General features: G+C 38.0%; 2 protein-coding genes and 1 pseudogene across 2 annotated transcripts in view; 2 read left to right on the top strand and 1 right to left on the bottom strand.

Moving 5' to 3' along the window:
* The window catches only part of ACTB (actin beta), a 333,619-nt gene that overhangs the window by 140,877 nt on the left and 179,074 nt on the right, over positions 1 to 13,668 (top strand). The window lies entirely within an intron of this gene.
* The window catches only part of RNF216 (ring finger protein 216), a 136,938-nt gene that overhangs the window by 9,002 nt on the left and 114,268 nt on the right, over positions 1 to 13,668 (top strand). The window contains exon 2 of the mRNA XM_081822766.1: positions 7,995 to 8,130. Coding sequence (XP_081678892.1) covers positions 8,064 to 8,130 — 67 coding nt within the window. The 5' untranslated portion in view covers positions 7,995 to 8,063. The remainder of the gene's footprint in view (positions 1 to 7,994; positions 8,131 to 13,668) is intronic.
* LOC102745653 (large ribosomal subunit protein eL32 pseudogene) lies at positions 739 to 1,313 on the bottom strand (annotated as a pseudogene).

Below are 13,668 nucleotides of genomic sequence, written 5' to 3'. Positions count from 1 at the left end.
TCCAGGATCATGACCTGAGCCGAAGGCAGTCGCTTAACCAACTGAGCCACCCAGGCGCCCCTCCCATAATTTTTTATAATTGTACTATATTGCTTAATTTTAGTTCTCATTTAATATTTGTGCTACAAGTAATTACATATTTAATATTTACTGCCAGTCTTTGTGTTGGTGTCTTTAGTCATTTTGGTTGCCTGAAGTTTATTTTTCTGTCAAATTCCTCAGGAAGGTCCTGTAGAAACAATCAATAATCCATAAGTTCTTGTATATTGATAAATTTGTGCTCCTTTTCTTTGAAATTATTTTTGCTGGATACAAAATCTCTGGCTCATATTTTTTAAAGTACCCTATACCATTTTCTAATGGCATAAAGCATCACTATCAAAGTCTGCTAATCTAATTTTCTTTCTTTTCAGTGTCTCAAGCCCAGGTCCTAAAAGGATTTCTTTAAAGTATGTGTGTCTTGGTAGTTGTCATTTTGGGTGGTTTTTGTTTTGTTTTTTGTTTTGTTGTTGTTGTTGTTTAGGTATTTACTACATTCTTTTGAAATGTAGTCTTAACATTTTTATTTTAGGAAAAATTTTTTTCCTTTACAATTTTTAGTATTCTCTTCCCTTTCGATTTAGTCAAGAGGTGCTGTTTGTTATGTTGGACAGTCTTTGTCTTGAATATTTGTTCGTTAATCACTTCGGTGATTAATTAATTAATTCTCCTCCTTTTACCTTTCAGTTCTCCTAAGCAGTATGTGTTACATTTATTCACATTTGTGTTCCTTCTAATTTAGCCTTCACTCCTGAAACTTTTTTTTTTGGTAGTTTTATGGTTTTATTAACACAAATATGACGTGCACAACAAGCTGTCTATTAATTTTCTTCGCTGGGCAGCCTGGCGTTGGGATTGGTGACTCTGATTGCCAGCTGGGCTGCTCTTTCCACAATAGCTTTGCGGTTCTTGGAGGAGACATTGTGAGCAATCTCTGCACAGTAAGATTTGTTGCACAGCAGCACTTCAAGCTCCTTGACATTGTGGACTAGGAACTTCTGGAAGCCACTGGGCAACATGTGCTTTGTTTTCTTGTTGCTCCTGTAACCAATGTTGGGCATCAAGATCTGGCCCTTGAATCTTCTGTGCACCCTATTGTCAGTGCCTCTGGGTTTCTGCCAGTTGCGCTTAATTTTGACATAGTCTGACTGGTGCCGGATGAACTTCTTGGTCCTCTTTTTAGTGATCTTGGGCTTCACCAGAGGTCTGAGGGCAGCCATGATGCCCAGTAACAGATGGCTGCCACCTCCACAGGCAGCGCCGAGGAAGAGAGGGGAAGCTTCTGAAACTTATTTTAATTTTTATTTCTTTCCTGAGATCTGTCATTCTGTTTCTGAGTTTTCTAGTTCTGATTTATATTGTTGTATTATGTCTTGTATTATTTTCTTAGTGTCCTTTAGGTTGTTAAATCTTTCTGGCATGTTTTCATTGTTTGTAGGGATGTTTTGCTGCTGCTTGTTTTTCTTATAACTTTATAAGAGTTTGACATCATTTCTTTTCTTTACTCATTTTTATTTTTCAGCAGAAACTCCGCAAGCCAGAATCTTTGCTCATTTTTAATGACACTGGTTTTCTTGGACTTTTAGAAGGAGGGTAGTTTAGGATAGCTTTTCAAACCTCATAGAACTCCCTTTTTGTGCAGTGTTCAAAATATGACAGCTTGCTTTTTGAGATTTCTGGCTTCGTCCTCTATTGTTATGTAGGCCTGCCTTTTCTTTGTCTTTATTGTCTCTGTCTTACTCAATTTCATTTTTCCCAGCTTTTCATCTCATGGGGCCCTGTCCTGCAAGGGAGCCCTGCTAGATCAGGTTTGAAACTTTATGGGTCCTAGACTACTTCACTCTCAGATCTTAACTTGAATTCCTTGCACTCCCCCGCTATTGAACTGAGCAAACCCCTTCCTGGTGTTCTCGCAGCTTTCTCAGATTGGCCTGTGTGCTTTTCAGTGAATACCTGTTGGTTGTTTGGGGGTTGTCCTCTTCTCAGGTCTGAATGATTCCCTGTGATTTCTGAGGCACAAATGGTACTTCAGAGATCTCATGGCTCTTGATGATTTGTCCTTGGGTTCGTATTTGGAAGTTTATAGTGATTCTTAGTTTTTTTTCTAATTTGGAATTTTTTTGTTTTTATTTTTTTTGTGTTTTTTTTTAAGATTTTGTTTATTTATTTGACAGAGACAACAGCGAGAGAGGGAACACAAGCAGGGGGAGTGGGAGGTGGGAGAGGGAGAAGCAGGTTCCCCACTGAGCAGGGAGCCCGATGCAGGGCTTGATCCCAGGACCCCGGGATCATGACCTGAGCCGAAGGCAGATGCTTAATGACTGAGCCACCCAGGTGCCCCAGGAATTTTTTTGTTTTTAGATGAGAATTTGGGTAGGTTCAAAAACTATGGTGCTGCTGTCTTCCCAGAATTCCCTTGTGGTTTCAGTTTACGTTCCTCTGATGTCTCATAATGTTGGGTACTTTTTCATTTGTTAACTGGCCTTTTGGGTTTCCTCAGGGTACTCAACATTGGGAATTCAAATCTTTTAGCCCATTTTTCCTTGAAGTTGTCTGGTTGGTTCTTGTGTTTTTCAGTTACCATTAAGTGTTCTTTATATTTGTTGGATAGGAGCCCTTTGTTATATGTATTGCAAATTTCTTCTCCCAGTGGCTTGCCTTTTCACTCTCAATTTCTTCTGTGAATAGAAGTTTTTATTTTTGATGTACAATATTTCAATCTTTTCTATTATGGATAGTACTTTTTATATCCTGTTTAAGCTATCTTTCCCAACTCCAAGTTTGTGAAGGTATTTTTTTATGGTATCTTCTAGAAACTTTTTTACCTTTCCATTTAAATCAAGAGTTCACCTAAAGTCATTTTTGTCTAAGGCATGAGGAAGAGACCTAGTTCCTCATTCTTCCTGCCCCCCCATACAGCTTTCTAGTACAGCATTATAGAGTAAAAACATGTTTTCCACTGCTTTGCAATGACACTTTTGTCATAAATCAGACATCCACATGAATGAATATTTCTGGACTCTGTTCCTTTGGTCTGTTTTTCTCTTCTTTTGCCAATACCACATGGTCTTAATTAACTGTAGCTTTGTATTAATAAGACTTACTGATAGTGTAAATCTTCCACCTTTTTTTTTTTTTCTTTATGAATGCCTTGTTTATTCTTGGCTCTTTGTGTTTTCCTGTAGATTTTAGAGTCATCTAGTATATATCCACTTTTTAAAATCCTATTAAGGCTATATTAAATCTGTAGATCAATTTGGGAAGAATTGACATCTTTACAAAATTGAGCTTTCCAGCCCATGAATGTGGTATGTCTCTCCATTCCTTAGTGCTCTTTGGTTTCTCTCAGTGATTTACAGTTTTCTATATAGAGATCTGGCATGTCTTTCATTGCATTTATTCCTTGGTATATGATAGTTTTTGATGCTACTCTAAGGAGTATCCTTTCAAAATACCATTTTCTGATTGTTTATTAGTATAGTGTTCATTTTTGTATATTGGCCATGTATCCAGAGACTTTGTTATTCATTCCACTTACTCATTATAGTGGTATTTCTATGTACAGTCACATATACAAATATAACTTTGTCCTGTTACCTTCCAGTATTTTTATCATTTTTTGTTTTTTTTTTTTTTAAGTAGGCTCCACACCCAGCACAGGGCTTGAACTCAAGACCCCAAGATCAAGACCTGAGCTGAGATCAAGAGTCGGACACTCAACCAACTGAGCCACCCAGGGGCCCCTGTTGTTTTATCTTTTGATAATCCATCTGGAATTGATGTTTATGTGTGGTATAAGGCATGAATCAAGGCTCATTTTCTTCCCATAGAGATGCCCACTTGGCGCAGCAGTGTTTATTGGAAGACCATTCTTCCCACCGCGTTGCAATATCACCTTTGTTTTTATATGGATGACCAAATGTATGTGGGTCTGTTTCTGAGCCCTCTGTTCTGTTTCTCTGTCTTTGCATCAATATACAGTCTTACCATCTGCAAATAATGCCAGTTTAATTTCTTCAGCTTGATATTTTATTTCTTTTTATTGCCCCACTCCACTTGATACAACCTCCAGTACAGTGTAGACAAGAAATGGTGAAAACTCTCCATTTCAGGGAGGAAGCTTTTCATTGTTTCACTGTTAGATGTGAGGTTTGCTGTAGTATTTTTGAAATGTCTTTAACTTGATGAAGGAAGTCTTTTCTAATACCTAATAGGCTGAGAGATTCTAATCATGAATAGGTGTTAAATTTTAATGCTTTTTTTGTCCCCCAGTCTACTGCAATGATCATATGGTTTTTTCTTTATTCCAGTTATGTTACTTACTTTGCTTTGGTTATGATTTTTGCCTCTGTGTTCATGATAGATATTGGTCTTTCTTGTGCTGTTCTTAGGAGCTTTTAGTATCAAAATTATACAGGCCTCATAAAATGATTCAGAATAATGTTTGTTCTTTTGCTTTTCTTAGTTTTTATAATATCAGTTACATTTCTTCCTCAGATACTTAGAAGACTTTACTGGGAAAGGTTTCAGAGCTTTTACAGTATTCTTTGTGGAAAAGTTATTAATTACTGATTCGGTTTCTTTATTTGGTACAGCTCTGTTGAGATTTAAAATTTTCTTTGTTCAGGGGTGCCTGGCTGGCTCAGTCCACAAAGCATGTGACTCTTGATCTCAGGGTGGTGAGTTTGATCTCGGGGTGGTGAGTTTGAGCCCCACAGTGGGTGTAGAGATTACTTAAGTAAATAATTTATAAATAAATAAATGAATGAATAAATATTCTTCAGCTGTGGTAAGTGGTATCTCAAGGAGTTTGCCCATTCACAATTTCATATTAATTGGTATAAAATTATTATACTGTTCTTTTTATATTGTAGAATCTGTAGTGGTATCTTCTTTTACATTCCTGATAATGGTTATTTGTGTTTTCTCCTATTTTTCCTTGATGAATTACGATAGAGATTTATCAGTCTTCTTAATCTTTTTAGAGAAACAACTTTTTGGACTTTTCTCTATATGTTTGTATCTGTTTTGTTAATTTCTGCTGTTATGATTGCCTTCTATTTTTCTGGTTTGATTTACTGTGCTTTTTCTAGCTTCTTGAGATCGAGGCTTTGATCATTGATTTCTTGGTCCTTTTTCTTCTCTAAAATAGCATTTGGATGTATAAATTGCCCTCTAAACACTGCCTTAACTCCAGCCTACGAATTTTGATGTCTTTTGTTTTCATTACCGTTTGGATCATCCAGTCAAAATACAGGAGTTTCTAATTTTCATTGTAATTTCTTCTTTAACCCATGAGTTGTTTAGTTTGCTTAATTTCCAATATTTAGAAATTTCCTAGTTATCTTTCTTTTACTGGCTGTTCTATATGATTTCAAGCCCATGGAATTTGTTGAGACTAACCTTATGACTCAGGATATAACCCGTTTTATAAATAAATGTTCCCTATATACTTGAAAAGAATATGTGTTCTGCAGTTGTTAGGTAGAGTGGTCTATAAATGTCAATGAGGTCAAGTAGTTTGATAGTGCTGTTCAAGTCTTCTGTCCAGCTATAAAAATTTGTGTTACTTCCTTAAGGTCTGTCAGTTTCAGGTATATGTGTTTTGAAGCTGTAGTATTAGATTTGTACACATTTAGTATTATATCTTCTGTGAGTTGACCCTCTTAACTGGATGAAATCTCCCTACTCCTCTGTAATACTACTTACGTCAATTTTGTCTGATCCTAGTCTATTCATAGAGTTTTTCATGGGTTTTGTTGTACCCCTTCTGCCCTCACCCAAAAAGGAAAAGATTAAATGGTTGAAAAGAGAGCTTCAACATAGAATTGGAGTTTATTTAAAAAATCAGATGGACGTTTTATGACTGAAAAATAAAGTATCTTATGAGTTATTGATGCTCAGTATATTGCTTTCCATCCTTTTACTTTAAAGCTTTTTTTAATACATAAAAGTGTTTATGTAATACAATTTCCAATATGATTATATATAAGTTGTATGGGATAATGACTTGATGTATGTAAATTGCAAACTGATTACCTCAGGAAGTTTAGTTTAGTTAACATCCATCATCTCATATGGATAACCCCCCAGAAAAAGAGAAAAACTTTTTTTTTTTCCTTGCAATGAGATCTTTCAGGATTTACTCTCTTAGCAACTTCCAAATACACCTTACAGCAGTGTTAACTACAGTCCTCATGTTGAACCTTATGGCCCCATTACTTAAATATTTTGTAACTGGAAGTTTGTACCTTTTGACCCCCTTTATCCAATTCTCCTATCTTTGGTAACCACATGTGATCTCACTTTCTACGAGTTTGGGTCTTTGGGAGGTTTTGGGGTTTTTTTTGGATTCCACATGTGAGATCATATCATATTTGTCTTTCTGTCTCATTTCACTTAGTGTATAATGCTTTCAGAGTTCATCCATGTTGTTGCAAATGGCAGGATTTCCCTCTTTTTTTTTTTTTTTTTTTTTACAGATTAGTATTCTGTTTTCTAGCATTTCTTATTTTTTTAATTTATTTATGAGAGAGAGCAGAGGGAGAGGGACAAGCAAATTCCATGCTCAGTGCAAAGCCCAATGCAGGGCTCAGTCTTAGGACCCTGAGATCACGACCTGAGCTTAAACCAAGAGTCAGACACTTAACTGACTGAACCACCCAGGTGCCCCTCTGTTTTCTTTACCCATTCACTGAATGAACACTTAGGCCGTGTCCACATCTTGGCTATTGTGAATAATGCTGCAGTGAATATGGGGGTGCAGATAGCTCTTTAACATTAGTGATTTCTTGGGCGCCTGGGTGGCTCAGTTGGTTAAGCGACTGCCTTCGGCTCAGGTCATGATCCTGGAGTCCCAGGATCGAGTCCCGCATCGGGCTCCCTGCTCGGCAGGGAGTCTGCTTCTCCCTCTGACCCTCCCCCCTCTCCTGCTCTCTCTCTCTCATTCTCTCTCAAATAAATAAATAAAATCTTTAAAACAAACAAACAAAAAAAAAACATTAGTGATTTCTTTTCCTTCAGATATATACCCAGAAATGGAATTGCTGGATCATATGGTAGTTTTATTTTTAATTTGTTTTGTTTGGTTTCTTTGTTTTTTGTTTTCATATTTTATTTCTTAGCGTGTGTGAGAGAGAGAGAGCGCACAAGTGGGGGGAGGGGTAGAGGCAGAGAGAGAAGCAGACTCCTCAGTGAGCAGGGATCCCGAATCAGGACTCAATCCCAGGACCCTGGGATCATGACCTGAGCCAAAGCAGATGCTTAACCAACTGAGCCACCCAGGTGCCCTATTTTTAATTTTTTGATGCACCCCCATACTAATTTCGATAAAGGGAATTTACATTCCCTCCAGTAGTGTATGAGGGCTGCCTTTTCTCCATGTCCTTGCCCGCATTTGTTATCTCTCTATCTTTTTGGTGATAGTCATTCTAACAAGTGGGAGGCCATAGCTCTTGGTTTTGATTTGCATTTCCCTGGTGATTAGTGATATTGAGCACCTTTTCATGTACCTGTAGTCCATATGAATATCTTATTGGAAAAATGTCTATCTAGATCCCTTGCCCATTTTAAAATTGGATCGTTTGCTTTTTGGCTATTGAGTTGTAGGAGTTCTTTGTATATTTTGAATTTTAACCCCTTACCAGATATTATGAGTTGCAAGTATTTTTTCCCTTTCCATAGGTTGCTGTAATTGAGTTTTTAAGTGTCTTATTTTTATTTATATGTTCCATCTGTTCTTTGATCCTTTATTCCTCTTTTATATGTTCTTTTGCAATAATTGGTTATTTTTTTTAATTATTCTTCTCCCCACCATCAGCTTTTTAGTTACGCATTCTTTTCTTTTTCCCTTCAGTGGTGTTTTTCACCATAAGCTCAGAATGCCACTTTCACCAAATATATGGGAAGAATTTTGACAATCCCTCATTTTTAATGTTCTTTTTTTTCTTTTTCAGACCCTTTTGAACAGATAGTCACCATGTTTAGATATTAGCAAGCACGTATGTGTATGTGTGCATTTGAAAATGGCAGAGGGAAACAATAATGAAGAAGTCATTCACTTGAACAACTTTCACTGCCACAGGGGACAAGGTAAGTGTTTGTTCTCACTTTCTCCCTTTTATCATTGCTTTTTGTCTTTATGGTACAGTCATAGTTTCTTTGAAATTAACCTATTTTGCACCATGTGGAACCCAGAGACATTTCATTTTTAGATCTCAGAACATCTGGTGTAATGGACTCATCAGACTAGAATTTTGTGTCAAATGGTGACACATACTGGCATGAATGAAGTTGAAGAATCTTTCATCACAAGTGGATTATTAAGCTATTAATGAGCAAGCCAAAGTAAGCTGTGAATGTGCAGTCATTGGATCTTAAGAGGTGGGAGTGTGGGAACTGTGGCAGTTCCGTTTTTGAAGGAATGGGGTCTTCAAAGGAGTGCTCCTCCAGGCCTATATGATCTGAAAGTGCTGCTCTCCCATTTTTGCCGCCTCATATTATGCTTAATTTATTTTTTGTGAAAAGATTCTGGTTGCCCTACAGGGAATTTTAGAGCATGTATTCTTTCATTGTACAGTGTTTAAAATTTGGGGAAGTTCATTGATTCAAAAAGGGAAGGGAGCCTGCATTTCTGTAACATTCCTAAATGCGTATGAAATTTCCTGTCAAATCCTAATTCACATTTATTAGGCTGAAAGAAAATTCATGCTGCTGAGTAGGAAAAGTATTTTTTGCAAGTGTAAATTCCATGGAAAGGGGGCACCTGGGTGGCTCAGTCGATTGTCTGCTCAGGTCATGATCTTAGGGTCCGGGGATCAAGCCCCAAGTCAGGCTCCCTGCTAGGTGAGGAGTCTGCTTCTTTCTCTCCCTCTGTCCCTCCCCCTCCCCACCGTGTGTGTGCATGTGTGTGTGTGTGCACGCGCACACACTCTCAAATAAATAAAAGAATTTTTTTTTTATAAAGATTTTATTTATTTGAGAGACAGAGAGCATGAGAGGGAGGAGGGTCAGAGGGAGAAGCAGTCTCCCTGCCGAGCAGGGAGCCCGATGCGGGACTCGATCCAGGGACTCCAGGATCATGACCTGAGCCGAAGGCAGTCGCTTAACCAACTGAGCCACCCAGGCGCCCTAAATAAAAGAATTTTTTTAAAGAAAATAAATTTCCATGGAAGAAATTGTACCATATTTTTTCCCCATTAATAATATTTTGTGCTTATGAAGATGATTTTTTTCCCAGCAGAGGGTAAATTATATACATTTGGCTTTCAGAGAGCATTTAAAGTTGAGCAGATTTCATTAAGCAAATAAATTGAGAAAAATAAAATGCTGTGCAAATTATGAGTGCAAAAGTACTAACTTTTAAAGGATTTTATTAATAGTTTAGTCTAACTTGGTAGTAAGAGAACCATAATTTATTATGATTCAGAAAGTTTTAAATCTTAGCTGTAATTTGTATATGGGATCATTCCAAATTTTTTGAACACGTATATCAAATTAATGTTGTTTTGTAACTGGGTTTTAAATATACTTGAACAGAGTGTCAGAACAGCTAATTCCTTTGGGGAAATTATTCACTTTGGAGGTATATTTTTCTGTTAGAAAAGTTTTGTGTGTTTTGCACCCAGCATGAAGATTTTTTTCAGGCATGCAGAGTTTTGTTTTTATGAGCTATATTAATTTTATTGTGCCAACCCCTGTAGGTTTATTTTTAAATTCATCTTTATTGAGGTATAATTTACTTAAATAAATGCACACATTTTAAGCATATAGTTTAGTAGTAAGCTTTGAAAAATGAAAATACCCATATAACCATCCCCTTTACTCATGATGTGGAACATTTCTGTCATCCCAGAAAGGTTCCTTTATGCCCTCTCTGCGATCAGTCCTCACTCTACTCCTGGCCTAAGGAAACCACTGATCTGGTTTTTGTCACTATACAGTTTCATATAAATGGAAGCATACGGTGTATACTCTTTATGCCTGAATTTTTCTGCCCAGCATAATGTTTTGAGATTCATCCATGGTTGCATGTATCAATTAAATCCTTTTTAATTGCTGAGTAATATTTAATTGCAAGAATTCCATGCCCAGTAAAAATAGACTTAAAAATGAAGGTAGGGGCGCCTGGGTGGCTCAGTTGGTTAAGCAACTGCCTTCGGCTCAGGTCATGATCCCAGGGTCCTGGGATCGAGCCCCACATCGGGCTCCCTGCTCTGCGGGGAGCCTGCTTCTCCCTCTCGCACTACCCCTGCTTGTGTTCCCTCTCTCGCTGTGTCTCTCTCTGTCAAATAAATAAAATCTTAAAAAAAAAAAAAAAAAAGGTAAAATAGGGGCGCCTGGGTGGCTCAGTCGTTAAGCGTCTGCCTTCAGATCAGGTCATGATCCCAGAGTCCTGGGATCAAGCCCCGCATCCGGCTGCCTGCTCAGAGGGAAGCCTGCTTCTCCCTCTCCCACTACCCCTGCTTGTGTTCCCTCTCTCGCTGTGTCTCTGTCAAATAAATAAATAAAACCTTTAAAAAAAAAAAAGGTAAAATAAAGAAAGGTTAAAAGTACAGGAATGAAAAAAGATAGGTTATGCAAACAGCACAAAAAAGAGCTGGTATGTCTATGTATTATCAGATAAAATAGATACTTGAGCCAGAAGTATTAATAAATAAAGAGTTTATAATGATAAAGGGGTCAGTGCACTGGAAAGATAAAACAGTTCTAACCTCTGTACACTCAGTAACATGTTGTCAAAATACACAAAGCAAAAATTGACAGAACTAAAAGGAGAAATGGATAAATCCACAATTATAATGGGGATTTTAACATGTTTCTTTAACTGACAGAGAGCAAGCATTCACAAACATTTGTATGATATAAAACACGATCAACAAATTTGACATAATAGACATAAGTGGAATATTGCACCCAATGTATTTAACAAAATTGGCCATATTTTGAGCCACAAAACAAGTTCCAGGTTTCAGAGGATTGAAATCATATAGGTTATATTCTCTAATCATATTGGAATTAAGTTGTAAATCAATTACAGAAATAGAAAATCCTTTTATGTGTGGAATATAGGAATACATTTCAGAATGACTTACGGTTCAAAGAAGAAATCACAGTGGAAATCAAAATATTTTGAATTGCATGATAATCAAAATACAATCTGTTGAAGCTTATGAGATGCATCTAATATCATGTTTGAAGAAAACTGAGTAATCTAAATGAGGACTTAGCAAATTTTTAAAAGTCAGATAGTCACTGTTTTTGCCTTGGAAGTCTTGTGCTCTCTGTTGGCAGTTACTCAGCTATACCATTATAATGTGAAGGCAGCTATAGTTGGCATATAAATGAGCATGGCTATGTTCCAATAAGGACATGAAGTCGCAGGTACCATCCCACCCCACACTGCTGGCGAGAGTGTGTATTAGCACAATTGGGAAAATTGTTTGGCGTTGTCCGCTAAAATTGAACATACGCTTTCCCTATGGTTTAGCACTTCCACTCCTAGAATGTACCCAACTGAAATGAGTATACCAATAGACATGTATAAGAATGTTCGAGACAGAATTAGGGGCACCTAGGTGGCTCAATCAGTTAAGTATGCAACTCTTGATTTTGGCTCAGGTCATGATCTCAAGGTCGTGGGATCAAGTCCGAGTGAGCCTGCTTAACATTCTTTCTCTCCCTCTCCCTCCCTCTCTCTCTCTTAAAAAAAAAAAAAAAAAGTGTTCAAGACAGTGTTATCCAAAATAGCCAAGACTGGAACCAACCCAAATGTCCACTGACAGAAAAATAAATAACTTGCGATATAGTCATATAGTGGATTACGTACAGCAGAGAGCTACAGCACATGCCACAGCATGAATACATGGACCTAGTATTTGCAAGAAAGCCAGAAACGAATGTATACTCAAAAAACAAGCAGAACTAGTCTGTGGAGTTAGGAGACTATTAATGTGCTGGAAATGTATTTACTGACCTTGGTGATGGTCACTCAGGTATGGGCCTTTTGATTAATTCATGGAGTTATACATTTGGTTCATAGACTTTGTTTTACTTTAATTTTTTAAAGGCTAATGTGTTTATACATGGTGTGTTAGGGAATATCTTGTCAACCATTGGGCTTCCGCTGTGAGGCGATAGGTTTCAAGCCAGCTTTTTCATTGGGTCTTCCAAGGTTGTCAGTAAGTGTTCTTTTCTTGGGCCAGTTCTTCCAGAGAGGAATGTACAATTTCCTGCCTATGGAATCTGAGACTGTCTGCCAGCATTCTGGGAGCTAAGAAGTAGAAGGCAGCCAGAGTCTTGTTCATTATGCTCTTTCACTGGTACCCCTTTCCTCTCTTGACCCTGTGCCTGGTGTCTAGTGCCTCTGCCTCAGTGTCTCTTCATGATGGACCTCCACAGGGTGGGTTTTTTTGGGATGGCTGACTGAGCTTAGCAGATTCTCTCCAAAACCTGTGGTAAAATTAGACAAAATTGTCCTGGAGCTCCACTCTGCTTGCTAGGTGGGGTGCTGCCCAAATCATGAATTGCTTAATAAAGCCAATTAGATCTTCCAAAAAGAATTAGAATTGTCAAAAACAACCATTTAACCTGGAAATGACCAAAGGAATATAATGATTGGGAACATTCAGGAAAATCTGGAATTCTGTCATATGAATTAGGCTACCTCTGGTTGGCTGTCCACCCTGCAGGCTGTGGGTTTGAGCCTTCTCCCCTCAAACCATCACTGTTAACCTTTTTTTAATGTTGAGGAAATGATGCTTGATGAAGTTAGGTAATAGCATCATGTGGCTGGCATATCGTGGAGTGGAGACTTGAACCCAGGCAGTCTGACCTTAGATTCAACAAACTGCTGTCACTGGCTCAACACAGCTCTGTTACAGGGATGAAGTGAGATAATTGACTTTAGATTGCTTTTCAAATTGTTGGATGCCGGGCCCCTGGGTGGCTCAGTCGTTAAGCATCTGCCTTCGGCTCAGGTCATGATCCCAGGGTCCTGGGATCGAGTCCCACATTGGGCTCCCTGCTCCGTGGGAAGCCTGCTTCTCCGTCTCCCACTTCCCCTGCTTGTGTTCCCTTTCTCGCTGTGTCTCTCTCTGTCAAATAAATAAATAAAATCTTTAAAAAAAAAAAAATTGTTGGATGCCATAAAAATAAATGAGGCATTAGCCTTGAAAAAGATACTAGAGCTTTAATGGAGATATTTCAACATTTGTGATTGATGATACCTCTTTTCTCATTGTGGGTTTTTTTCCCCCCTAACCTTTTCTCTAGGACTCTTAATGCATTTTCTCTTCATTGCCTGTTTTAACCTTTAACATTCCCATGAGCCAGGCAGAAAAATTTAACAGTTTGTGTTATCCAGTAATTCATATTAGACATGCTCTATTTTCAAACAAATAGAAGGAGTTAGAACCTTTGAACATAATTTCTGTATCCAGATAGTTAGCTTAACTCTAGTTGTACTTAAAAGGATGGGGCACCTGGGTGGCTCAGTCAGTTAAGCGTCTGACTCTTGATTTCAGCTCAGGTCATGATCTCAGGGTCCTGAGGTCAAGCCCTATGTTGGGCTCCACGCTCAGTGGGGAATCTGCTTCTCTCCTCCCTCTCCCTCTGCTCTTCCCACTGCTC

This window comes from Leptonychotes weddellii, chromosome 5 (assembly GCF_054177405.1).
Source record: "Leptonychotes weddellii isolate Sample4059 chromosome 5, ASM5417740v2, whole genome shotgun sequence".
Taxonomy (NCBI): Eukaryota; Metazoa; Chordata; class Mammalia; order Carnivora; family Phocidae; genus Leptonychotes; species Leptonychotes weddellii.
The sequence above is the reverse complement of the archived record's forward strand: the minus strand, read 5'-3'. Positions and strand labels throughout refer to the sequence as shown.